The 27456-nt window shown below is 43.8% G+C and overlaps 1 protein-coding gene across 1 annotated transcript in view; it reads left to right on the forward strand.

Moving 5' to 3' along the window:
• Positions 1–27456, forward strand: part of COL22A1 (collagen type XXII alpha 1 chain) — a 188010-nt gene that overhangs the window by 27245 nt on the left and 133309 nt on the right. Inside the window, exon 3 of the mRNA XM_083748974.1 lies at positions 1492–2058. Within this exon, the coding sequence (XP_083605100.1) occupies positions 1492–2058 (567 nt within the window). The remainder of the gene's footprint in view (positions 1–1491; positions 2059–27456) is intronic.

A 27456-nucleotide genomic window follows, 5' to 3' on the forward strand; every position in this document is an offset into this window, starting at 1 on the left:
AAATGATTTGTGGTTAGGAATGCCTGTGTTTGTTGCAGAGGTCCCTTGATTCTGGTATGGAATCCCTGCAAGTTGCAACAGATTCTGGGGCCTATTCCATACTGCACTGTCAGTTCACACAGAAGACTGTCCTGGCCTCCTAAATCTTCCTGTTGCCCTCATGACTACTGAGATCGTATCCTAGAACATGCTTCTTTGGAGCTATGCATTGCAAAAGTGTGTTTATTTATTTGTTGATTTATTTAATCATTTATAGCTTAAGATCAGTTAACCATAAAATTAGAAAAGCTTCCTTAAAATACCCAGCTGGAATAATAAAAAGGAAGTCTTCACTGATGATCAACAGGGAGGGAATCTGTCTGATCAAAGCTGGGAGGAAGTTCCATAGAATTGGACCCGTAGTGATGAGATCCTGGTGGATATAAGATATGCAGAAGACCTCAGAGATTGGGTCGGGATTAAAAAAATCAGATGAGCCTTAAGGTATCAAGTTGCTAAGGGCCTTGAAAATTCACAAAACTTGAACTTGGCCTAGTAGCATATCAGCAGCCAGTGCAAGTTTAATTTAGTCCAGCGAGTCCTTCAAGGACATTATGTTCACTGAGCCTTTCTGAAGAATCTCTGATAAACCTCCGAAGAAGCTCTTTGGAACATAGTTTGAAAGTCATTGGTCTAAAACTGCATTCATTCAGTGCATGAAAGCACTGACTTGGTCAAAGTTAAAAGCTTTATTCAGGGATAATCATGTATGCTTTGAAATATGAGGTCAAGATGCCCTATTGCTCTCTCAAAATGGTGTCCTGGGTTTGATCCTTGACTCACTCTTCACTGGCATGTAGCAACACTTCCTTAGCAATTGAATTCTTCGGTTGTCAAAAAACTCAATCTCCAGTCCAGTGATTCACCCCCTTGTCAACACTTAGGTTTTGTTATTTGTATATATATAACAAATCTTGTAAAACTTCTCACCACTGTAAAAGAAAGCATTTCTCCAGGCTGACAATAAATAAAATATAATGGTGCTTTTAAATGAGAACATGGAATGCCAACTGTTTGCTATTACTGTCTGTAAAGGCAGGTTTGAAGGCAGGCAACACTTGATCTGCCAAAAAGTTCTTAAGCATGTTGAGTTAAAGGGGAATGGAAGGAGGGGGAACAGAGAGCAGTCTGTTAAGATTTCAAAAGAAAATAGTTGCCTCATAGACATGCAGACAGAGTAGGCGAAAGCACAGCAGCCACAACAGAGAGAGAAAAGAGAGAAAGTTTGCATAACAAAGCAAAATCTGTTTTCAGATCTGCTTTGGGCCTTACTAAACTCTAAGGACAGACTCGGTAATGGTTCTCCAAGGTGGAACATGTTCTGTGGAAGGCTGACCACACATTCCCCCAAGCAGAAATTGCTATGATGAGCAGAAATGTCCCCAGATGTTCTGATGTTGGTGGCTGGCTTCCTCTACCATGTCTCAGGAGATACTCAATTTTCCCTTGCAGGTTGCAAGAATGTCCACTATGACCTCGTCTTCATCTTGGACACCTCCTCCAGTGTGGGGAAAGAAGACTTTGAGAAGGTCCGCCAGTGGGTGGCTAATCTGGTAGACACGTTTGAGATCGGACCAGACAAAACCCGGGTTGGTGTTGTCCGCTATAGCGACAGACCAACTACTGAATTTGAGCTTGGGAAATATCGGACTCGGGAGGAGATCAAAGAAGCTGCAAGGAATATCAAATACTACGGGGGCAATACAAATACTGGTGATGCCCTACGGTACATCAACACATACAGCTTTTCCATGGAGGCTGGTGGAAGGCCAAGCGACCGCACCATCAAAAAAGTGGCTATTCTTCTGACAGATGGCCGGAGCCAGGATTATGTCTTGGATCCGGCCACTGCAGCTCATAAAGCAGGCATAAGGATCTTTGCTGTAGGGGTTGGTGAGGCCCTCAAAGAAGAGCTGGATGAAATTGCTTCAGAGCCCAAGTCTGCCCATGTGTTCCATGTCTCAGATTACAATGCTATTGACAAGATACGTGGGAAACTGAGGAGAAGGCTTTGTGAAAGTAAGTAAGAAAGTCATTTCTTTGGCACAAAGGTTTTCACAGCCAATCTTCTATGGGCTTGGAGAGCTATGGCTTCATTAGATGTGGTAAAATGAAGGTACTCTGAAGTCCCATCACATGTCAGGTTTAGATTAAGAATGAATAATTTTATGTAGAATGTTTTAACGTGTACTCTTTCTGTCTTAGCATTCTACTTGAATTTAAGTCAATGGATGTGGCCTTGGACCCATGCTCTCATGGGTACCTGATGGAATTATAATTAGCAATGTACATAGCATGTGACTCTTTCATATATGACGATGCCATCACACATCAGCTTTTCTTCACTCAATGGTTATGTGACTTGTAAGGTTGAAAGAGAGACAATTTGTTCACTTAAAGGCACCTAGGGGAGTTAGGGGATAGTAGCCTGATATCTAGAGATCTCTGTTGGGCAGAAGGCCTACAGCATGGGTAGGCAAACTAAGGCCCGGGGGCCAGATCCAGCCCAATCGCTTTCTAAATCTGGCCTGCAGACGGTCTGGGAATCAGTGTGTTTTTACATGAGTAGAATGTGTCCTTTTATATAAAATGCATCTCTGGGTTATTTGTGGGGCATAGGAATTCATTCATTTCCCCCCCAAAATATAGTCCAGCTCCCCACAAGATCTGAGGCACAGTGGACTGGCCCCTTCTGAAAAAGTTTGCCGACCCCTGGCCTACAGTTTAGTGGTTGAACATCTGCACTGCATGCAGAAGGTCTCGGGTTCAATCTGTGGTATCCCTGTCCCTGGTAGGACAGGGAAAAACTTTTGTTAGAAGCTCTGGAAAGCTTCTGCCAGTCAGTATTGGTAATACTGAGCTAAATGGATGAATGATCTGACTTGATAAAAAGCAGACTGCACATCATGAAAAGGCCATTATGGAGACAGCCTCCAATATATCATAGAAAGCATAGAAACATAGAATCATAGAATCATAAAGTTGGAAGAGACCACAAGGGCCATCGAGTACAACCCCCTGCCAAGCAGGAAACACCATCAGAGCACTCCTGACATATGGTTGTCAAGCCTCTGCTTAAAGACCTCCAAAGAAGGAGACTCCACCACACTCCTTGGCAGCAAATTCCACTGTCAAACAGCTCTTACTGTCAGGAAGTTCTTCCTAATGTTTGGGTGGAATCTTTTTTCTTGTAGTTTGGAACCATTGCTCCGTGTCCGCTTCTCTGGAGCAGCAGAAAACAACCTTTCTCCCTCCTCTATGTGACATCCTTTGATATATTTGAACATGGCTATCATATCACCCCTTAACCTCCTCTTCTCCAGGGTAAACATGCCCAGCTCCCTTAGCCGTTCCTCATAAGGCATCGTTTCCAGGCCTTTGACCATTTTGGTTGCCCTCCTCTGGACACGTTCCAGTTTGTCAGTGTCCTTCTTGAACTGTGGTGCCCAGAACTGGACACAGTACTCCAGGTGAGGTCTGACCAGAGCAGAATACAGTGGCACTATTACTTCCCTTGATCTAGATGCTATGCTCCTATTGATGCAGCCCAGAATTGCATTGGCTTTTTTAGCTGCCGCATCACACTGTTGGCTCATGTCAAGTTTGTGGTCAACCAAGACTTCTAGATCCTTTTCACATGTACACACCCACACCCACACCCACACACCCACACACCATTAAATAGACTACAGGAAGCTCCCAAATGCTTTGGGTTTTGCATCTGAGGGCTTGTCCCCAGAGCAGTCTTTGGCCTTGCACATATTGTTAGAGTCCAATTCCCATCAGCCCCAGCCAGCATGGCCAATGGTCAGGGATGATGGGAGCTGCAGTCCAGCAATGTCTGGAGGGCTAAATATTTCCATTCCTGATGTACAGCTGTCTTCTATTGAGTTAGAACATTGGTCCATCAAGTTGAGTATTGTCTACCCTAACTGGCAGTGGTTTTCCAGAGTTTGAGATCTCCAGTCCTTCCTTCAGATGTCAGGGATTGAACCTAGGACGATCTGCATGCCAACCAGATGCTCTATCACTGAACTACTCCCCTTCTCTGTGTGTGAGGTGTCCCTGCCGATTTAGACCTTTTCGTGTGCTCTTTTAGAAGTTTCAGAAATATGCTCCTTGGAGGTCTTCATACAGACTAATCAGACAAGGTCTTGTCGTAGGATTCAGCAGACTTGCGGTCTTGGGCAGTTGTCAGTTCTCAGAGAGCTGAGAGGCTAGAAGATGTTTAAGACAGACATAGGAAACAAACGTGGCTGAGGTTCAATTTACACATTGGGCAAAATCTTACCATTCTTTCCTCTGCATTCCTGTATTCTGAGCTGCCTGGGCAGGCTGAGAATCTGACTAGAGGAAGTGTGACAGAGAGAAGTTGTTAATAGCTCTTCCCCTTTTAAACCTTCCCAGCAAAATCCCCCTCACTAAGCTGATGGGGAGAAGATACAGGGACTCCATCTCAACAATGCAGAAATCTGGCTAAGCCTTTGGAATGCCATGCAGCAATGCATTCTAAAATAGCTGGATATCGAAACCTCGTTTTGATTTACATGTGCTTAACACAGAGACGTTGTCATTAAAGTAGCTCAGATTATGCTGGCTGGCTAAGAATATTCCTTTCTCCTCTTGGTGGTGCAGCACACTGCTTGTTTTGGAACCAGCCGGTTATTTATTCTAGCTGAAATTGCAGGGTTAGTGTCCCAAACTCCACTGACATCATGAAGTTACACTCAAAAGGACGGATTTCCTGCTTTCAGCCTACAGTATGATCTCCTCCAGGTTTTAATGTTGAAATGTCCTCTGGTGCAGTCGGGTTGATGCGTCCAATCAGGGGCATACAAAGGGAGGGCACCGCTCGCATGGTGTCTGTACGGGCTGTCGCATGTGCACAGTCTGTACGGGATGCCATGCATGTGCCACCGGGCAGTTTGCCCCGCCCCTCCAGCGTCCCGCCCCAGGTGCCAGAGAGTGTTCCTCCACCACTGCATCCAATTGATGGTGGGTTCATCACAGTTCCATGGGCACCACAAGTTACTTTTCTTTGATAAACATTCATTTTGTCACTCCCGGTCTGTGCTTGGGAATTCATACCTTGGAAGGAACAGCTGAGATTTGACTTCTTGAGAAACCCTGCCCTGTACGTCAAGAGAAGACCATTTCCTTCCTTTGCACGGTCACTTGCAAACAAGTTGTTTATTGAGCATTCATCCTGAATTGTTTGCTGGGAGGTTGTATGCCATTGCATCAAGCAAGAATTATCCCACACTTTCCAGGGCAGGTTTCTTTCCCTTTCCTTCTTGCAAAGTCCACTTTTTCTGTGTGAGAATATCTGTAACTAGAATATGTTTCTGTGTGAGAGCTGCAAGTCAACTTTAATTGTGAAACCTCAGTGTACCTGTTTGTGACTGAATCCCACTGAAAACAGTGGCAGTTTAGAAGCACACTGTGAACTATAGTGAAAACTATGGCTTTGCGCAAAGAATCCTGGGAACTGTAGTTCATTGAGAGGGCTGAGGGTTGTTGACAACTACAATTCCCAGCACCTTGAACCAACTACAGTTTCAATGTTTCTATGGGGGAAGTCATGAATTTTAAAGTGGTATAAGGGTGCTTTAGATGATATAATGTGGATATGAACAAGGAATGATAGTTTATGGGTTAGTGAAACCTTCTGCGCCATTTATTCATGACACCCTTCCAGAGAATGATGTCTCTTTTGGGCTGACTGGCTTCCTTCTCTTTCCATAGCTCCGCTCCCAGTTTTAGAGTTCTTGCAATGTCACAAATTGTGATTCCCCACCCCACCCCCAGCTCTGCATACTTTTCAGCCCCCTCAGTGTCACTCATGAAGCCATAAAATCCCACACAAAACCAGAATGGTCCAAAATCTTTGTCTGTCTCGTGGGTCCCAAAATGGCTTTTCCTTGACCGTATCTCGTTTCAACCCTCCAGGAACTTTGCAGTTTTATGAATGCTTTCTCATTTTAGCTGAATTCCTGAGGGCTCAACAGGAATCTGGAGAGTGAATTGAGGCTCTACAGTTTCACTCTCCCAGATGTGTTCATGTACCACAGGCGATGTGGCAGAGTGAAACATGTTCTTTAGTTTGTCCTGTTCAGCTGGAATGGGACTCAGTTCAGCTGACCATGCGGCCCAATTCTCATGTTCATTTCTGGTCATCAAGCCAATGCAGTCTCTGTGATTGTTGGGAACCGATTGACATGCTGTTCACTGCTTTCAATGGTCTGTTGGCCAAAAGGCAATATATAAATAAGCCATAGCATAATATGCAATGCCAGGATCATAGTGGCAGCGATAGCTAGAAGCAAGCTTAGTGGTGCTCCTACCAGTGGGCCAACAAAATGACAACATTTTATTCTGAGCATGGGGTTGTTCCTAGAATTGTTCCTCTGATGCTAACTTGAAGAAGGAACTAAAATCGCTGATTCTCCCGATTTTGGCTTTACGTGGCATTCTTAAAGTGTGTGCTTACTTGAAAGTACCAAACCAACAACTGATCCCAGGATACACCAGGTTCTTGTGAGTTTTGTTTGCTCATTGCCAGAGGGCTAGTTTGCTTCCCTTTTTATAGCTCCAATGAGAGGAGGATTTATTTTTGTGTGTGTGCAAAATGGGATTTGTCCTTCCACAAAATGCAAACATAACCTAGGAACTGGGGTCACGTTGGTTACCAACCCTGCTATTCATGATGGGTGGGTCAGTGAGCTACTGAGTCAAGAATTTGTCCCCATCTCAGGATGTATTACTGCAGATGTTCAGCATTTTTCTGTTAGGGAAGGGAAACAGAAGACAGCATTTGTTCTTCCCATCTCATGGGAGTGGTGCCATCATCTAAGTATGTAGCTTCCAATGGAATTTTGTAAAAGCTGTACTCCAAAATGTAGCTTCCTATTAATGGGCAGAACTGGTCAACTCGTATTTGGGATGCCCTGAGCCTGTAGGCTTTTTGGGAAGAGGAAACCTAATGTCACCTTGTATATTGCCATCAGCTCCTTAGGGAGATAAAAACCAAATGAAACCATTATTTTCTGGTTGTAAAGCTTTTTGTGTCTTTCTATAGGATCATGCAAATGCAGCTCCCCCCCCCCCAAAAAAAAAAACACCAGCTAACACAGCAATTGAAATAGTACAATACTCACTACCTCTGCATCCCCATTTCATTCTGCTGCATCCATAAATACACCCCAACACAGGAGCCAACTCCTAGGGGGTCAAGGTCTCTTTGGTCCCCCCAATAAATTATTTGAGGAGGTTAGCCCCCCTCCAAGGTTTATGGGCATAGCCATTCAATTTTGTGAATGTGCTGCATCATGTGATTGATTGTGTGGGGCTGGGCTGGCTTAGCCCCCAATATTTTAGTCAAGTTGGCACCACTGCACTCCAATACCAATTGAGCATCCTCCCAGATCCAAAATGGCAGTATGTGGCTACTGGATTGCATCAAGCTGGATGAGTCACAAAGTGCAGGAGATATGCAGAAGAATATGATCCAGGTCACATTTAAATGAAAACTTACTTAGTTTGCACTTTCCAAAACAAAATGTGAACTGAAACATCACTATCCTTCAGAATTTTCACTTCTGAGAATTTTGCAATGCAGTTTCCCAGCCAAATCATGTGTCCAAAAAGCATGTACTAGGGTAAAGGGTCTAGGGGTGCGGGTGGCGCTGTGGGTTAAACCACTGAGCCTAGGATTTGCCAACCTGAAGGTTGGTGGTTCGAAACCCCGCGAAGGGGTGAGCTCCCATTGCTCGGTCCCTGCTCCTGCCCACCTACCAGTTCGAAAGCATGTCAAAGTGCAAGTAGATAAATAGGTACCACTCTGGTGGGAAGGTAAACGGCGTTTCTGTACTCTGCTCTGGTTCGCCAGAAGCGGTTTAGTCATGCAGGCCACATGACCCGGAAGCTGTATGCCGGCTCTCTTGGCCAATAAAGTGAGATGAGCGCTGCAACCCCAGAGTCGGTCACGACTGGACCTAATGGTCATGGGTCCCTTTACCTTTACCTTTACCTAGGGTAAAGGGTCTGCATGAAGGAACATAGCAATGTCAATAACATGCAAAAGTGCATTGTATTAGGTAAAATCATTGTGCACAAATGTGTATATTAGGGGAAATTGCATGCAAAAATGTGTATATTAGGATTCGCCTTAGAAAGCTGATGAATCCTCAGAAGGATTTCAAAAAAAATAGTATTTTTTTTTTTTTTTTTTGAATTTATATACCGCCCAGTACTCCCTGGTCTCAGGGTGTTTCACATGATAAAAGGAAAAAGAATTTTGCAAACTGATGTAAAGAACCAAACTTAAGATTTGGGGATGAAAAGTTAAACTGAGAGAAATCCAAATTGACAGATTTGTCTATCCCTAGTCACAAAGCAGAACTTGGCTGGCATCTGTCTGTCTCAGGAGCCAATGGAAGACTGCCCCTTTGGAGGTGAAAAAAACATTAGCTGATGTCATTCTGCTTTTGATGAAGCCCAGCTTCCCTTTGGACTGCAGCTTTCTAATGGAACTTTCCAATTCTACATTCTTTTAACCAAACATCTAACGGATGTCACTTCCCCTGAAATTTTGATTCTCACAGCTGACTTCCCTTCCCACCTTCCAGACTCTTGGTGAGGGGAGGAAGAGTACTGCTCAAGTCTAGACATGTAACTCTGTCTCTGATTACTTAAGCAGCTGTAGCGAATCGATGCCTCCCAGGAACAAAGGTTATAGTGGAGTTGGTGGAAGAGTGGGAACCCTAAACTTCCACTGCTGATTAGAAGGCAAGGCATGGAGCCATGGAGATGACTGGCAACAAGCTGAAAACTTTGCTTGCGCATAAGGCTGCAGAGGGGCAATGTGGTTTGAGAATCTGCCAAGTTGTGTTTTGTAGCAATATGTGCAGGGGAATATGTGCTGAGACAGAGCAAGGGTTTTGCATATCACTCCTGGCTTCTCCAAGGGCTGAATTCAAAGATGCTTCACTAATGTAAATCCCCTGTTTCATTATTACTATTATTACTATTATTATTATTATTATTATTTAAGATCCTGCCTTTGGAAAGCTCCTTGGGATTTTCAAAGCGTAGTGCAGTCTGTTAATGAAAAGAATGCCAGCAATAGCAGGAACAATCCTGAGCAGACAAAACCAAGAGGTGATATGATAGGTAAAGGTAAAGGGACCCCTGACCGTTAGGTCCAGTCGTGGCTGACTCTGGGGTTGTGGTGCTCATCTCACATGGAAACGCCGTTTACCTTTCCACCGGAGTGGTACCTATTTATCTACTTGCACTTTGACGTGCTTTCGAACTGCTAGGTTGGCAGGAGCAGGGACCGAGCAACGGGAGCTCACCCCGTCATGGGGATTCGAACTGCCAAACTTCTGATCAGCAAGCCCTAGGCTCTGTGGTTTAACCCATAGTGCCACCCACGTCCCTTACAAGTGATATAATTGCCTTTAAATATCTAAAGGACTGTCACATGGGAGGTGTGTAAACTTCTTTTCTGCTGCTCCAGAGGGTAGGATCCAAACCAATGGATTCAAATTGCAAGAAAGGAGATTCTGACTAAGAATTAGGAAGGACTTTCTGACAGCAAGGGCTGCTTAGCTGTGGAATGGACTCCCTTGGAAGGTTGTGGACTCTTAGGACCCAGGGAAGCTGGCTATGGAGGAAGAAGAAGAACATCTTCTGCAGAAGGTGCCCAGTTTAATCCTTGGGATCTCCAGATAGGACTGGAAGACACCTCTGTCTGAAACCCTGGAGAACCACTGCCAGTCACTGTATACAGTACTGATTGGACAAATGATTTGACACAGTATGAGGCAGCATCCGGTTTTCCTCTTGAAGAGAATCCTAGAGTTGGAGACAGCCTCTAGTTGGAGTCAAGCCCTCTGATGTAAGCAGAGTTAGAGGTTCCCAAAACAGATGGTTGTCCCCCTGGGGTCCCGAGTAGGGATAACCCCCTGTAGGTGAGCATACCCCCCAACATTTCTCCAATGTAAATAGGGATGTCCCATTCCATAATGATAATTTTACTATTTATACCTCACACATCTTACCTGGTTGCCCCACCCAGTCTGGGCAGCTTCCAACATACCGTATATAAAAACATAATAAAATATTAAACATAAAAAACACACCACTTCCCTATACAGGATTGCCTTCAGACGGCTTAGGGGTTGGATAACTCCATACCCTCCAACATTTGTTCATTGAAAATAGGGACGTCCCACCATACCCTCCAACATTTCTCCTATGAAAATAGGGACATCCTAAGGAAAAGTAGATCACTACAGATGGTGACAGCAGTCTTGAAATTAAAAGACGCCTGCTTCTTGGAGGAAAAGCAATGATAAACCTAGACAGCATCTTAAAAAGCAGAGACATCACCTTGCCAACAAAGGTCCGTATAGTTAAAGCTATGGTTTTCCCAGTGGCGTAGCGTGGGGGGTGTGCAGGGGGGGCCGGCCGCACCAGGCCCAACATCTGGGGGTTAGGGTTAGGGGGTGCAAATCCACGGGTTAGGGGGCGCAAATTACTTGCCTTGCCCCGGGTGCTGACAACCCACGCTACGCCACTGGGTTTTCCAGGTAGTGATGTATAGCAGTGAGAGCTGGACCATAAAGAAGGCTGATCGCCACAGAATTGATGCTTTTGAATTATGGTGCTGGAGGAGACTCTTGAGAGTCCCATAGACTGCAAGAAGATCAAACCTATCCATTCTTAAGGAAATCAGCCCTGAGTGCTCACTGGAAGGACAGATCCTGAAGCTGAGGCTCCAATACTTCGGCCACCTCAGGAGAAGAGAAGACTCCCTGGAAAAGACCCTGATGTTGGGAAAGATTAAGGGCACAAGGAGAAGGGGACGGCAGAGGACAAGATAACCAGTGTTCTTGAAGCTACCAGCATGAGTTTGACCAAACTGCGGGAGGCAGTAGAAGACAGGAGTGCCTGGAGTGCTCTGATCCATGGGGTCACAAAGAAATTGGACACGACTAAATGACTAAACAACAACAAAGGAAAAGTGGGACATTCCAAGATCAAATCAGAAACCAGAACGGCTTCTCTAAATCAGGGGTGTCCCTGGAAAATAAGGGCACTTGGAGGGTCTGGGTGAGTAGCTTAGACATCTGATGGGAACTGTTCTGAGACTAGACGGAAACTAGGTGTGCTGGGATCGTGGGAATGGACAAATGTGCCTCCTCCCCACCTAATAAGCAGTTTGTTGGCACCTATCCTAGTTGTTGTTTTTGCTTTACATGACCGCAATAACTCAAGGACTGCCTCTTTCCATATGAACCAACCTGGACCTTGTGATCATCTCCTGAAGCCCTTCTTTGTGTGCCTCCTCCGCTAGAGATCCAGAGGGTGGCAACACAAGGATGAGCCTTATCTGTGGTGGCTCCCTTCTCTGGGAGCGCTCTCCCCAGGGAGGCTTGCCTGGCGCCTTCATTGCATATAATTTGTGTCAGGCAAAAACGTTAATCTTCAATCTGGCCTTGGACTGATTAAACCTTCTATGAACTTTGAAATGTGATTGCGGGAGGGGGCGGTTATTGGCTTGTATTTGTATATGTTTATTATGTATTTTGTGTCCTCATTTTCTTTTTTTATGTTGTGAACTGACCAATGATCTTCAGGTGAAGGGTGATATGCAAGTTTATTTAATAATATTAATAATAATAATTAATGGGGTATCTCCTTCCTGTAAAATGTTACCAAACTGACAAGTAGCTGGGTACCCTATTACAGGTCACTAGGGCAGACTGACAGTCTCAACAACCTGGAATACAAATGTGCATGGTTTTTTTTGATGTGGTTGGTTGTAGGGAATCAGAGATACAGCGGTACCTTGGTTCTCGAGCTAAATCCATTCAAGGAGTCCGTTTGACTTCTGAAATGGTTCGAAAACCAAGGCACAGCTTCTGATTGGCTGCAGGAGCTTACTGCAGCCAATTGGAAGCTGCAGAATCGGTGTCGGACGTTCAGCTTCTGAAAAACTTTCACAAACCGGAACACTCACTTCCAGGGTTGCGCTGTTCGGGAGCCGATTGTTCAGGAGCCAAGATGTTCGGGAACCAAGGTACTATTGTCATGAATTTGGTATGCTGTGCCACATGGGTGCATTTTCAAAAGGGTGTCCCATATATTGAGGCTGGATGGGTTGGAGAGAAATCAAGCAAATAATTCCCATATAACTGAACAGCTGATGTTATGATGGGAAACACACAGTTCATCAAATGGGTGCTAGTCCCCTCACACCCTAGAAAATATGTTTAACGTATAAGTAGCATGGTTGAAAAGGGACGCGGGTGGCACTGTGAGTTAAACCACAGAGCCTAGGACTTGCCAATCAGAAGGTCAGCGGTTTGAATCCCCGCGATGGGGTGAGCTCCCGTTGCTCAGACCCAGCTCCTGCCCACCTAGCAGTTCAAAAGCACGTCAAAGTGCAAGTAGCTAAATAGGTACTGCTCCGGCGGGAAGGTAAACGCCGTTTCTGTGCGCTGCTCTGGTTCGCCAGAAGCGGCTTAGTCATGCTGGCCACATGACCTGGAAGCTGTACGCTGGCTCCCTCGGCCAATAAAGTGAGATGAGCGCCGCAACCCCAGAGTCAACCACGACTGGACCTAATGGTCAGGGGTCCCTTTACCTTTACCTTTAGCATGGTTGAAAAGACACTACTTACCCCTCTTATATTTATTCGTTTCTCTCTCTCTCTCTCTCTCTCTCTCTCTCTCTCTCTCTCTCTCTCTGTCTCAATGTGAAACAACCCTAAGCAAGGATCTGATACAAATATGGAATCTGAGAAATTGCATTAGTGAGCTGCAGTGACATCTGCTGGATGTTTTTTTAAAAAATTAAAAAATAAATCAGGATTCTTCCTGAGCAAATTCCAGTAAACAACCATGCAATGCTGCACGACAAATCAGAAGGCATTTTCAATAAATCATTTTGATTACTTTTAATCAAGGAAGTGTATGTGCAGCCCAACTGACTGTAAAAGTCTCTCTTCTATACCAGAACAGCTGTGCAATACTGGGCTTTGAGGCACTCAGCCTTTTAAGACGGTAACAGGGTTTGACTGAATTTTTAAAAATGAGTTGAAAACAATTATGTGACAAATTTGCATGGCTTTCAGCACCCTTTGAGCAAGACATACATTTGGATGCGAAGGACCCAAGTAAATCAGGCATCCTATTTGAAACTAGAACCAGTGAATCAACTACCCTTTGAAAAAGGTCATCGTTCCTATCTATTCTCACCACACTAAAAGCCAAATGGCCAATTTCAGAAAGTGGACTAAAAAATAACAATTTCTACCCAGCTCAAGTGTCTGGCATGCAGTTCATCTCTTACCATTTGCCAGAACAAAGATCAATGGGTTTAAAGTACCCCAGGGCTCTGCCTGTCCCTTCACAGACTCGCCAGGCTTTCAAGGCTGGCCCAATGCCCCATCGCTTCCACCCTGGACTGGGTGCAAAGCCAATTCTAACCCCCAGCCCATCAGCACACAGCACAGATCAGGCCAAGGGATAGTGCAGTCCCCATCTATCCTGCAGATAATCAGCTGACCACCATTCTCTGCATGATTTTCCAGGCTTGTTTGCAGAAGTGCTTTTATATAGTGGCTGGTTTGGGCCATGATACAGCCTTGCCCCTTAAATTTGTTATTTGCCCTTCCTTTTGCTGCAGCCAGCCACTGTGCCAGCCAGATCAGGGCTAAATATCCACATTTTCTTAAGTGCTTTCCAAGGGTATTTATTTCCTTCAAAATATTTACTCAAATCCTTCTGGTGGCATTTGCTTTTTATGTGGGTAGGGATAAAAACACCCTTCCTTAAAAACCATCTGTCTATGTAGCCTTAACAAAGAGAGAAGAACAATTGCCCTTTCATGGGATTTTTGAGCAGAGACCAAGGAAGAGGAGGAGGAGGAGGAGGAGGAGGAGGAAAGAGAGTTTCTACCTAGACAAATGTTGGCATCTGGCAAATGTGACAGAGTTCAGCTTGTTGCCTGGCTGTGATTTACAACCTGAGGCCATAATCGTCCCACGCAGGCGGGAGGCCATTAGGTTTAATCCTGCCATCCTTGTCCGGAGAGAGGCACAATAAAGAAGGTGATGTCTTTTATTGGACAGTTCTCGCTATGCCCACTTTGTCTTTTTCATCCTTCGGGGCCAACGGGTGACTTCAAAGCAGCCCTCTTGCTAAACAGTTCTTAACTTTGACAAAGTACGGTGAAGCGTGGCAGGTGTCTGAAACCCTCGTGGCCTTTATATGCGGTACCCAGGATTACTTCTTTAAATGTGGCGTTGGGATAGTAGAAAATTGTGCTCCTGCTATCCTGCATTAGCCTGTTCCAGATCCCAGAACCTAAATTCTGAACTTTAGAATCCAGATCCTGAGGACCAGGAAATTAACTTTCCCCAATCACTACATTTCCAGGGCAGGAAAGGTTTGTCCTGCAGATATTGATATGAGAAGGAGCGCAGCTTGGAACATCCTAGTGACATGTATGAAGATTCAGGTGTAACCAGGGATGCTTGAGCTCCATTTTTTTTCCAGCTTTTGATATGAACTAACCAGAACTGCACTTCTCAAATGAATGTACAGATTGGAATATTCATTTTGATTTTGCACTGTTCTCAGCTTAACAAAGGGTCCAAAATGTATATTTGGGGGAGGGGAATACATTTCCAAATGCATTTTGGGAGAGACATCGTCTCTTTGATCCTTACCAACAGTCACAGGTTCTTCTTCTTCTTTGGCAATCACTCATCACTGAGTAAGATTGTCTTCCATGAACACAGTTTCAACAGTGAGCCCATAAGTGACAGTGGAGGCCAATTCTGGATCCACATGTCCTTCCACAGTGGGGACATAGGTTTCCAGGTGGGAGTTGATTACAGTGAGGGTTTGCCAAATGTGCCTTCCTCTTAGCATGCTTCTCCTTTCCGTCCTGAGTTCAAATGTCTTCCAACCCTTTGGTAAAGGCTGTTCTCCAATTGGAGTGCTCACAGGCCAGTGTTTCCCAGTTGTCGGTGTTTATACTACATTTCTTTTAGATTTGCCTTGAGAGAGTTTTTTTTGTTGGCCACCAATATTACGCTTTCCATTTTTAAGTTCGGAATAGAGTAGTTGCTTTGGAAGACAATAATAATCAAGAATCCGCAAAACATGGCCAGTCCAACGAAGCTGATGTTGAAGAATCATTGCTTTGACACTGGTGATCTTTGCTTCTTCCAGTACACTGGCATTAGTTTGCCTGTCTTCCCAAGTGATGTGTACAAATTTTCGGAGACAACGTTGATGAAATCTTTCAAAAGATTCCAACAGGTTCTGCACAGGGTTTCTGGCATCCATCTGTTTCAAGAGACAATGGATTGTGCTTCTGGGGGGTGAAGTGAAACTGCTGCGTTTGCAACAAATGACCTCCCCGGGGCACAAGCCTGGGTAGTGTGAATGGAAGTTCTGCGCTCCCCGATGAGAAGACCCTCCTCTCAGTCTTTGCTTGCTGGTCCAAAGAAAAGCAGAGCAGAACAAGAATTAGAACAATATGATAACATAGTATTACATACAAACAGCAGAATTTATCATTTGATGTAGTAAACCAGAAATGGAAGCTGAGGGAAGTCAACAGTGAGGGGGGAAATTGGAAAAGGAATGTTTTGTAATGGTACTGGATATTTGTTATGAGAAAAGAAAAGTCAATAAAAACTATTTTAAAAAGAAAAAAAGAAAAGAGAGCAATGTGTTTGGCATCAACTCGGCTACAGGAGTTGCCAGAAGGAAGCATGCAAGGCACCATCCAACTCTCTTAAGGACTCCATTCTGAATTTGTGAAGAGTTGACTCCTTAGTCACATCTTCTCCTGAAGATATCCTGCAAGGCAGCAGAGGTTTAGGGTATGAGTTTTCATTCTCCTGGAGAGACTACCTTTCCAGGTTGATGAGCAGTTGATGAGCAGTATCTGACCCTCACTTCCCTTTACAGAGCTTGCAGAAACTGCCTTCTTGACCACTGGACCTATTATTGATCTCATCTGCTCAATCCAATGGTGACTGTTGTCACTTGCGGGGGAAACACTTCTGCCTGTATTACAAGAGTTTCTGTCTGTGAAGAAATCCTCCTAGAATGGACCCTGTGCAATATTGTAAAGTGATGACTACATTTGTGTGGAATCATCTGGGATGAGTGCCTTCAATCTTCACCCTCTGATTTTGCTCCTACAACATTTTCCCCATTTCCATAGAAAGAAAATAAAGGCTGGGTATCAGAAGAAAAGGGCTCCTGAAATAGATGAAATTTTCCCCAAACCTCAAATTGTCCCACAAACAACAACAACAAAGACAACTTCTTGTAGCCTACCTCTGGTAAAAACCCCAGTTTCAAAGTTAATTCACAGAGGGCATTGGGGAACTCAACAATCTCTACCTAGGATGTAATTGTGCAAGGAAGCCCAAATATGCTGATTGATTTTTTTTAATGTATGTTTTTTGGGACCACAAAGGGTGCAGCAGCAACCACAACACTTGGGATACTCATTGAATTTGCTTCTGCCAGACTCTTCTCCTTGATTTTGAGGAGCTGCTTTTTCCAGATACATTTTCTGGAATGGGATTTAAAATGTCAGGATCAGCTACACTTCAGGATGCAGAGTTCTAGAATTTTGCAAGTGAGATGAAGGAGCTTGGGGAGTTTCTTGACACAGCCCAGATAACAGCTTTGTCCCTTGATTCTGTTGAGCATGTGGCATAGGTCCTGGGCTTTCAGAGGAGTCAGTGGTGACAGGCTTTCCTTGGCTGATTGCAAAAAGCACAGCACTTGTGAGTAGGCCTCCTTCCTTCCAGCATAGAGCCGAAGTGTTAATGTGCCGGGCATGCTGGCTCCAGAATCCTCCTCTGAGGGCCTTCCCTTGAACATACACTTCCCCCCTCTGTGGACACATCATCGTCAACTTCTCCTCACACCATTGACCTGTCAAGATTCTTGCTGGGTGAACAACACAGGGTTTCAATCTGGCCGTGACCCCCAGGAACTGGCAGCTGCAGAAGTCTGACCTGCTCATACATCCCTCCGGGGTTGGCGTGCTACTGGGCTTCAGAAAGGCGATTTGTCTTTGTTTCATTTAGGGATCTGACAGAGCTTCACCGACTGCAAGGTTTCGTTGCCAAGCCAGACGAGGTCAAGCTGTGCAGAAGCAGAAGCAGCCTTGGGACTCTATACTAGGGACAGCTGTGTTCAGGGCCCATATTGGACAGAAAGAGCTCTGCTGTGTGAGGTGCTGATTTAGTGCAGTGTGTTCTGTGACCATCTGACAATTAAACTGCTTAATGTGTGGTTGACTAATATTATGTCCTTGTTGTTGTTTTTTAAAAAAATGACATACTTTTGGGGGGGGGGTTTCTACTCTGAAAATTCAGCTAAATTCAAGATGTTAGCTTGTTTTTGTATACCACAACCGCAGCTAGAATTTTGTTAGCTAAGAATTGGAAAACACAAAAAGTCCCAACAGTGGAGGAATGGCAGATGAAGATGATGGATTTTTTGGAGCTAGCCGACCTGACTGGAAGAGTCCGTGACCAGAAGGAGGAGGATTACCAGAAGGAATGGATGAAATTGAAAGACTATTTAGTTAAATATGTTAAGATAACTTAATTGGAAAAATTTGCAAATACCAGATAGGCTTAGGATTTAAATATGTAATGTTAGAGAATAAAATGTTTAAAGTTAAAATAAAAAGAAAGAACGATGTTGAATGATTAAGTTAATTTTATGAGAAATCTGGTTTTGGAAAACTGTTACAAAGATATATACTGAAACACAGCCAGAGGGATTAGCAGAAGTCACCTAACAATGTTATGAAGATTGGATTAAGTACAGTTAAGATTTATGTTTGTTTTTTTGTTTAATTATTTTTGGGAAATCAATAAAAAAATTGGAAGAAAAAGAAAAGAAAAATCAGCTAAATTCAGGATATCAGAAAGCAAAGCCAGAGTTTTATTTAGTTCATTGCAGGGGCCAGATGTGAATGTGAAGCTTCTTGGCTATGGTTATCAGTCTTTGTCATTAAGACACTCTTTGAATTGTAGTTCTGTGTGGGGAAAAGGGGTCTCATCACAGCTCTCAGAAACCTTTACAAACTACAGCTCCCAAGATTCTTCGGGGGAAATCATTACTGTTAAATGTGGCATAATACTATACCCTCCAACATTTCTCTGATGAAAATAGGGATGCCCTATTCTATACTACTACTACTACTACTAATAATAATAATATTAATTATTATTAATATTATTAAAACCCATCTGACTGGGTTGCCCAGCCACTGTGGGTGGCTTCCCCATGTTATATAAAAACATAAATATTGAAAAAACTTCCCTATGCAGGGCTGCCTTAAGATGCTTTCTAAAGGTCATATAGTTACTGATCTCCTTGATTCAGGTTGCATAACTCCATACCCTCCAACATTTCTCTGATGAAAATAGGGACACTTTGGAGTATCTGTGATATTGCATTAAATGTACAGTGCGGTCAGAAGCAGGGTCACACCACACAACCAAATAAGAATGAAAGAAATGCAATGCTAACAGAAACCTGCTAAACTCAGAGAGAGGTGTTGCTTTATTATTTGACAATATAATACGCTTCCCTATGATCCACAGCTGTATAGCTATTGAACAAGTTTGTTTAGTGTGGAGGAAGGAGGAGCAATGGGACTGAACTGGAATATGATATTCCTAATTTCCCTGGCCAGTATTTTTCCCCAAAGGACAACTCTGTGTGTATGAAAAGTGTCAGGACGTCTGGAAAACCTGCTTGGCACTTCCTGGTCCCACTTGTTTGGTTATTTCCCAATAACGGAGCTGACAGCTGTGCTGCTAAATTTTGCCATCATCAGGGGAAATGTGGGGAGCCTGGGCCAAGGAAGTGAATATAATTTCCATAAGATTACCAACTTTGCTCTCTAAATTGCTGCCTTATTCATCATGGGCAAAAGGGTGGTTATTTATATCTCTGTAGCTGTGGTGTAATGGATGGAGCATCAAACAAGGACTAGTGGGATGGAGATACAAATCAGCCCTTTGCCCTGATGCTCACTAGATGATATTAGACCAGTCATTCTTTTTTACTTCCCTTACTTTGCATGGTGGTTGTGAGGATACAATGAGAAGAGGTTAACCACATACATCTTAGTGGGGAGGTGGAACCTTACCTCCCTACCATCATAGGCCAACTTTGGCAGGTGGGTGGGGCTGTCCACCTGTCAATCACCTGACACCAGTTGATTGGCAGTGCCTGAAGACCCAGCATGAGCTGTGCCTTTACCTGCCCTACATCTGATGTCATATATAATGTTAGTCGTTCTGCTGGTGGGAGTGCCTTGCCTGAAATGGCCTGTTGGGCCAAATGGGCCTGATTAGAAGGAAGGAAGGAAGGAAGGAAGGAAGGAAGGAAGGAATACTTTGGGCTTCCATAGTGGATTTATAATGGTGCTATTGAAATAATAATAATAATAATAATAATAATAATAATAATAATAATAATATTTTATTATACCCTGCCCATCTGGCTGGGTTTTCCCAGCCACTCTGGGCGGCTTCCAACAGAATATTAAAATACAATAACCTGTTAAACATTAAAAGCTTCCCTAAACTTGTCAAGTTTAATAGACTTTTAATATTTAATAGAAGTAGACAGTAGAGGCATGTGGGACTCAAACCACCTCCTGTTTTTTTCTCATAGATGGCAAAAGTTTTGTTCTTTCTTTTGTTCTGCAGAACAGATTTCTGCAAGGCACATTGGTTGCTAAGGAAAATCAAAGTTAACGTACAATATTATGCTGCTCATAAATGACAGTTTCCTTGTTGAGAATAAACAGCCTTGCTTGACAAACCTTTGTGGCTCTAATATCCAGCCTAACAAAGTTAACACAGCAGCCCTTCATTTCTTATTGACAGAAGCATTAAAGGAATCTTACTTTTTGAAAAGTGAGTTTCTGAATCTGGAGTTTGGAACTAAACAGGAAGGAGACAGTTCTTGAGTGGGTGGACAACGCCTCCCCCATTAGAAGTATGTTTTAAGTCTATAGCTGCTACCAAATTTTAGACATTCTTCCTTAAGTAAAACATCTGAGGAATTTTGAGTGAAGCCAAGAGTTCCAATAAGAGCCTAACTCCAAAGCAGCTTAACTCATTAAGGATGTGTCAGGAGTGTTACGGAACTGCTATTAGCACCATCCTTGCATTGAGTCCTGATTTGTAATATGTTATCCTATGTCCTCACATCATTATATCATCTCAAGTCCCCACCCTTGCTAGTTACAGCCAATTAATGTGCCACACACACACATATAGTGTGGTGACATCAAGACCCAGGATGAGCTTAATTACTTTTTTCAGAAGACGAGAACTCACCCCAAGTTTGCTTATTTTTAGGGTGGATCAGCGTGTTCTCTGTAAGTTCTGCTGTAAGACTTCTCCCATAGACATCTGGTTGTCCCTTGTGAGAACACAATGCTAGTGCAGGTGGACCTCTGGCCTGATCCATCACTGCTGTCCTTCGGTTCTCTTAATGTAAGGTTTCTCATTTGAGTTCTTTAACAGCTATCCTGTCTATCTATGTTAGCTAGACTTCCACAACAAATTGATCACTGTAGACTGAATTTGACCATGTTCACATGGGGATTTTTTCCAGCCTTTCATTTGTTTCACTTCTCCTGATCAGATAAGCTCCTTACCAATAGTTGGATCCTATTCATATCCAGTAACATCTGTTGGGAAAAGTGCAAGGTTCCATCCCCTACCAAGGTTTGGGGCTGCACATTCCTTCTAGTAAGGAATTTGCTAACATTAGAATAGATTTTAAAAATATTACTGGCTAGAAGTGGGGGAAGTGTCTGTATTCTGGAAATAAGGTCGTTCTGAGTGGGGATGATACTGTAATTAACCGATGAATAATTTGTGGTCCTCTAGTTGTTGCTGCAATTCAGTTCCCATCAGCCTCAGCTAGAGAAGAGAAGCTATTTTTTGTTCACATCCTAATGCATAGGAACTGAAACACAGTTATCTTGTTAAAATTGTACTTTTGTCAAGTGGTTCTTCAACCAAATGATGTGTACAAAAATGAGCATATATTGGTGAAGATAAAATACAGAAATACATTGTGTTGGAGGTGCTGGTTTTCTGTGCTGGTTTTCCGTGAACTCTTAAAAAAAGAAAGAAAGAAAAGGAACTGAACTAAAGACTAGACAGTGGACAAACTCCGTGAAACTGAAATTGATAGATTTCCCCATCCCTAGCCCAAACCAGTGCAGCCAATGGTCAGGATGGTGGGAATCGTATTGCGTGGACAGGGGTGGGAATCGTATTGCATGGACAGAGTCCCCAGATCCCGCGCGGTCCCCCCCGTCATGTGGAATAACGATTCAAGACAACGTGCTATGGGATTAAATTGGCCACAACTTTATTAAATTTCAAATGTGGGTAGACCTTGGCTCAGGCATGGGGCGTTCTCCCTCCCCAGTACCCAGCCGGGGACCTAGGGAGCATCAGGGTTATCCAGTGTGTGTGGGGGGGGGGTTGGGCCGGCTCTGGAGAACATATGTTCAAGCAGAGATAGCTGCCCCCGTTACGCCGCCGCCGCAGGGGAGAGCAATGACGACCTTTTGGCGTACAGTCAAAGCCTCCCTTCAGAAACCCCTTTAACGGAGAACCCTGGTATCGCCGCAAAGAGGAAGATGGACTAAAGGATTCCCGCCCAAGGCCTGATACCGCCAAAGTTGTGACATTTTGCTACGGGAAAGGCGAAACCTGCCAATGCAGGGAAATTCCTTTCCGGCCCTTTAACAGCGACCTTAACGTAGCAGCGCCCGCATACCTGTGAAGAAAAGTTAACCTGCAAAACCTGTGAAGAAAAGTTAACCTGCAAAATAAGACATTAACTGAGGGTGGGTAGGGTGGGAGAAGCTCTGGAGCCAAGTGAGGATTCCCAGGTAAGATCCTCCCTCTATTGTGTGGGCAGGTAATCCCTACCCCAACCTGGCCTGGTCTCCTTGGCAACGCTTCACCCAGGTGGGATTGGACAACTGACTGAGGTAGGCGGAGACCTCCAGGTATCCCACCTGAGGGAAGACAAAGCCAAGCCTATGCTGTTGGAGCCGCTCCAGATCTAGGGGCTGCACGCGTCCACGCAAAGGGCGCCCCCCGTTTTAGGCGGGGAACGGTCACTCCAGAAACTTCAGGAGAACTATAGAGTCTCCTCCCCTTCTATGGTTTCCAGCTAAAATTATAGCTCTGATTGTTACTGCAAGTTTGCTTTTTGAGCTGATGCATTATGAATTCCCTTGAAGAGTATGTGTTTGCAGAAGAACGGGGGGGGGGGGAGGCAAATGCCCATTAGCAATATATCCATTACCCCAAGCTTCTTATATTTCTCTTGTAATCTCCTTTGGTTTATTCTGGTAAAACCTGACAGCTACACATGTCTGACATTCATTGCAGTCCAGTTCCCGAAGGAGGTTTTCTCTCCCCCCCCCCTTTTTTTTGACAGATGAAGGCTTACTGTTGAAAGGAAACAAAAAACAAAGCAAATCTGCAAAGAAAGTCCTAGTTAATACAGGAGAAGGGCACTGGGTTTTGTTTGTTATAGTAAAGATTATAGGTTTAGAGATAAAAACATTTCATACTGCAACAGGAGGAGGGAAAATATTCAGACTTTTACAGATGAAAATAGGGACCTTTGTGTACTTCTAACGCCCTAGTTTTTCACATAACTGATTCCTCTATGGGATCATCCATTTCACACTGTGGAATAATATTCTTAGTCTTCTCTATTCATCAGCTGAATAGTAATAATTTAGAGGTAGACAATGCATTGCCCCCTAACCATCGTTTCTGACCATTGACCGTGATGACTGACACTGATGGCTGAGTCTAACTGATGGGATTTGGCATTCTTTCACAATTTTGATGGTTTTAGAATAGGATTATACAAATTTATAGAGAATAAGGCTTTCAAGGGCTACATAGTAAAATTACTATTACAGTGGTACCTCGGGTTACATACGCTTCAGGTTACAGACTCCGCTAACCCAGAAATATTACCTCGGGTTAAGAACTTTGCTTCAGGATGAGAACAGAAATTGTGCTCCGGTGGCACGGCGGTAGCAGGAGGCCCCATTAGCCAAAGTGGTGCTTCAGGTTAAGAACAGTTTCAGGTTAAGAACTGACCTCTGAACGAATTAAGTACTTAATCTGAGGTACCACTGTATTATTTTGGAATAGGATGTGCCTATTTTCTTTGGAGGAATGTTGGAAGGTATGCATCAGTGTTTCAGGGGGAAATGGCCTCTATATTATGGGAGGGGGCAAGTTTTGTGTGGAAAAACAATGATGTGGTTTGGAAGATACGAAGAGAGAGATGATGTGTTATTAGAATCATAGAATTGCAGAATTGTAGACCCCAAGGTTCATCTAGAAGGAAACTCAATTAAAGCATCCATGACAGATGGATCCATGTTGATTAAGGGCAACTGAATGGGACAAGGCTTTTCTTTTTGGGGGCTCTGATGTGGTAGGGGTAGTGGATTTGCTTATTTGTAGGAATGCCTGGTGTTTCTTATGATATCCTCACAATATTGACCTTATTGACAAACATATAGTTAGAGCATAAGCAGAAGAAAGCAGCAGATAATAACAATAATGCAGTAAGAGAATTTTGGGGAGCGAAGAAAGGTCATATTAATTTCACTCAAGCCTGCAAAACCCATTTGATTCCAGCTGCCAAGTCTGACTGGAGGGACCAGAAAAGGCCTTTAGATGCTCATAATCAGTGGAGCATTCTACTGATCTGGTCTTCTGCTGAACCACTGCAACATTCTGGGCCTTTTTGTTTTGCTGCTCAATTTTTGCCTGTGTTCTGTGCTGAAGGCAGAAGCCAAATGAGAATAGCAGATGCTGGCCTGCCTCGCCTTTAATTTTGCCTCTGGAAATAGCACTTAGACTGGAGCTCCAGCTGGCACTGATTGATGTGCTGCCCGATTGGCACTCGTTCCGTACAGGCACAAGTGGCTGAGCTGTGAAACTTACAGGCTTAGATTTTATAGGAAGGCACTCAGTCACTGTAATTGTTTGTCTGTTCCCTATAATTTACAGCAGACGAAGCGGTGATAAAACACTAGCTGGTTTTAGGTGAGCATGAGTGGTTTCATACCATCTTCTGATTTCTGTTAACGTGACCTTAGCTATTCAGCTAAAACTTACTGAAAGTTGCTTTTCTTTTCTTCCTGCTTTTGTGAGTGCAAGTGATGTTTTTCTGCAGTAAATAATCAGGTGTATAATTTACACTCTTGGTGCCATGCAAGACATGCAACAATGTTTGGAAGAACAGGAACATTGCTGCCTGAGGACAGCACACTTAAGATCTTGGAACAAGAGGTTTTATCAATATTAGCACAGAGTCACCACTTAAATTGGCAAACCAAATTCATAGTTCCTTCTGACTGTGGATGCTGCATTTTTACCTTGTATGTTCTAATAATACATATACAAAATGGCATGAAAGTTGAAGGTTGTATCCAACACAGTCAGCACAAGGATTCACAATTGTGCAATGAACCATTCTCTGCTTATTCTCCAAATCTGTTCTAGGGGTTCCCTCAACCCTCCAGAACAAATTTGGGGAGGGTATGAGGGGGAATGAGAAGTCCTGTTAAACAAAGAGAAATCCTTGTGCTGATGGGACAAGGTAGTTGAATACCACCCTAAATACACAATAAGAATAATAAAATGTACTGTATCTAAGAACCCCATCATGGTGACAACAACCTGTATAGGTGTAAAATATCAATGCACAGCTGTTTTCAAGGTATTGGACTGTGAGCTTCCAGGGGGCTGCAGTATGGGGAAGAAAGTGGAGGAATCAGACAATGGCAGTGCCAATTCCCTCTTAAACATTTTGTCAAGGAGCCAAAGGTAATTCAACCATAATGTCACAAAATAGCAAACAAGCTTTCAAGTCCTGAGAAATCTTCATTAGGCTGGATGTTACTCCTGTAGTGTGTTTTTAGCCTGTAGACTACAGTGATACCTCGGGTTAAGTATGTAATTTGTTCCGGAGGTCTGTTCTTAACCTGAAACTGTTCTTAACCTGAAGCACCACTTCAGCTAATGGGGCCTCCCCCTGCTGCCATGCCACCTGAGCACGATATCTGTTCTCATCCTGAAGCAAAGTTCTTAACCCAAGGTACTATTTCTGGGTTAGCGGAGTCCGTAACCTGAAGCATCTGTAACCTGAAGCGTATGTAACCCGAGGTACCACTGCAATGAAGAATTCTGGGAAATTCAAAGCTTGCATACTATTTTGTGGCATCTTGCTTGATCAGGTATTGCCCTAATGCATATTTTATACAGTCGTACCTTGGTTCTGGAATGCCTTGTGACCTGAATGTTTTGGCTCCTGAACACCGCAAACCCAGAAGAGGGTGTTCCGGTTTGCAAACGTTTTTTGGAAGCCGAATGTCCTACATGGCTTCCACGGCTTCTGATTGAGTGCAGGAAGCTCCTGCAGCCAATTGGAAGCCACACCTTGGTTTTCAAACGTTTTCTGAAGTCAGACCGACTTCTGGAACAGATTCATTCGAGAACCAACATATGACCATACTTATACTAATGTCATAACCTTCCAATATTTCTCCCAAGAAAATAGGGATGTCCTATTCCACAAGGATACTTTTACTATTTATATTGCACACATCTTACTGGGTTGTCCCAGCCACCCTGGTCAGCTTCCAACATATATAAAAACATAATAAAATATGAAACATTAAAAAACAGCTTCCCTATACAGGATTGCCTTCAAACAGCTTGGGGGTTGGATAACTCCATACCCGCCAACATTTTTCCAATGAAAATAGGGACACCCTAAGGAAAAGTGGGACGTTCTGGGATCAAATCAAAAACTGCAATGGCTTCTCTAAATCAGGGACGTCCCTGGAAAATAGGGACACTTGGAGGATCTGTAATGTTGTCAAAAAGGGCCCCAGGGCATGATTTAGGTTTGATGAGGCCCTAAGCTACTGAAGGTAATGGGGCCCTTTATATGTGATATTTTAGGTTGCAGACTAGCAGGTGATGCCCATTACTTACATAATAGAACACAACATAAAACACTGTTGCTGTATGTAGGTTTTATTTTATTTGTTTTTTATCTTATATTTTGGAAATGTACATCCAGGTTTTTTTTCCTTTAATTTTTTTTTGGGGGCCCCAAGAGAGTGGGCCCATAAGCTATAGCTTTTTATCTTATATGTAAATCCGGCAATGGCAGGGCCCCCTTGTTGTGTGTGTGTGTGTGTGTTTGTGTGTGTGTGTGTGAGTGAGAGAGAGACAGAGAGAGAGAGAGAGAGCCTTGGTTTGGAGGAGAATCATAGCATTATGTAGAAGAGAATAAAGGTAAAGGGACCCCTGACCATTAGGTCCAGTCGTGACCGACTCTGGGGTTGCGGCGCTCATCTCGCTTTATTGGCCGAGAGAGCCGGTGTACAGCTTCCGGGTCATGTGGCCAGCATGACTAAGCCGCTTCTGGCGAACCAGAGCAGCGCATGGAAATGCCGTTTACCTTCCCGCTGGAGTGGTACCTATTTATCTACTTGCACTTTGACGTGCTTTCGAACTGCTAGGTTGGCAGGAGCAGGGACCAAGCGACGGGAGCTCACCCCGTTGCGGGGATTCAAACCGCCAACCTTCTGATCAGCAAGTCCTAGGCTCTGTGGTTTAACCCACAGCGCCACATTGTCTCAAATTTAGCTTGTAAGTCATTTAGGGAAACACATTGCTAGCTTTAAATGGCCGAGTTTCCTGAAGCTGCATTTTTGCTTCACTCTACAAAAGCATTTTTATTAGAATAAGTCACCAGTGAGAAACAAAGAGGAAACTGTCACTTTGCGTTGTCACATTCTCTATAGAAATGGATTGTATGAAGTCAGTAAATTCAGACACCTGCTAAGAGGTATGCAGTGACCTGTCAGAGCACAGAGTTGAAATGGCTAGTGCATTGGAAAAGGTATGAATGGATGTAGCTGCCTAATCCTCTGTCAGACCAGTGGGCTGCCTAGATCAATACTGAGTATTCTGACTGGTAGTTGCTCTTCAGGGTTCCAGGGAGAAATAGTTCCTAATACACGATGTCTGAGATTTTTCTTTAAACTGAGATGCTGAAGAATGTGGATGTAGTCTACCACTGATCTACAGCCTCTCCCTCCAAGTAGCACCCCTTGCACCCCAGATGCATGACCAAAGCTGGGATCTGGAAGGAAACAATGGGCTCATTATTCCTGCCCCTGATCTATGGTGAATACCAGACAACCCAAAGCACAAAATTCCCCAGTATCGATTGGTCTCACCTAATAACC

This window comes from Podarcis gaigeae, assembly GCF_964106915.1.
Source record: "Podarcis gaigeae genome assembly, chromosome: 7".
Classification (NCBI taxonomy): domain Eukaryota; kingdom Metazoa; phylum Chordata; class Lepidosauria; order Squamata; family Lacertidae; genus Podarcis; species Podarcis gaigeae.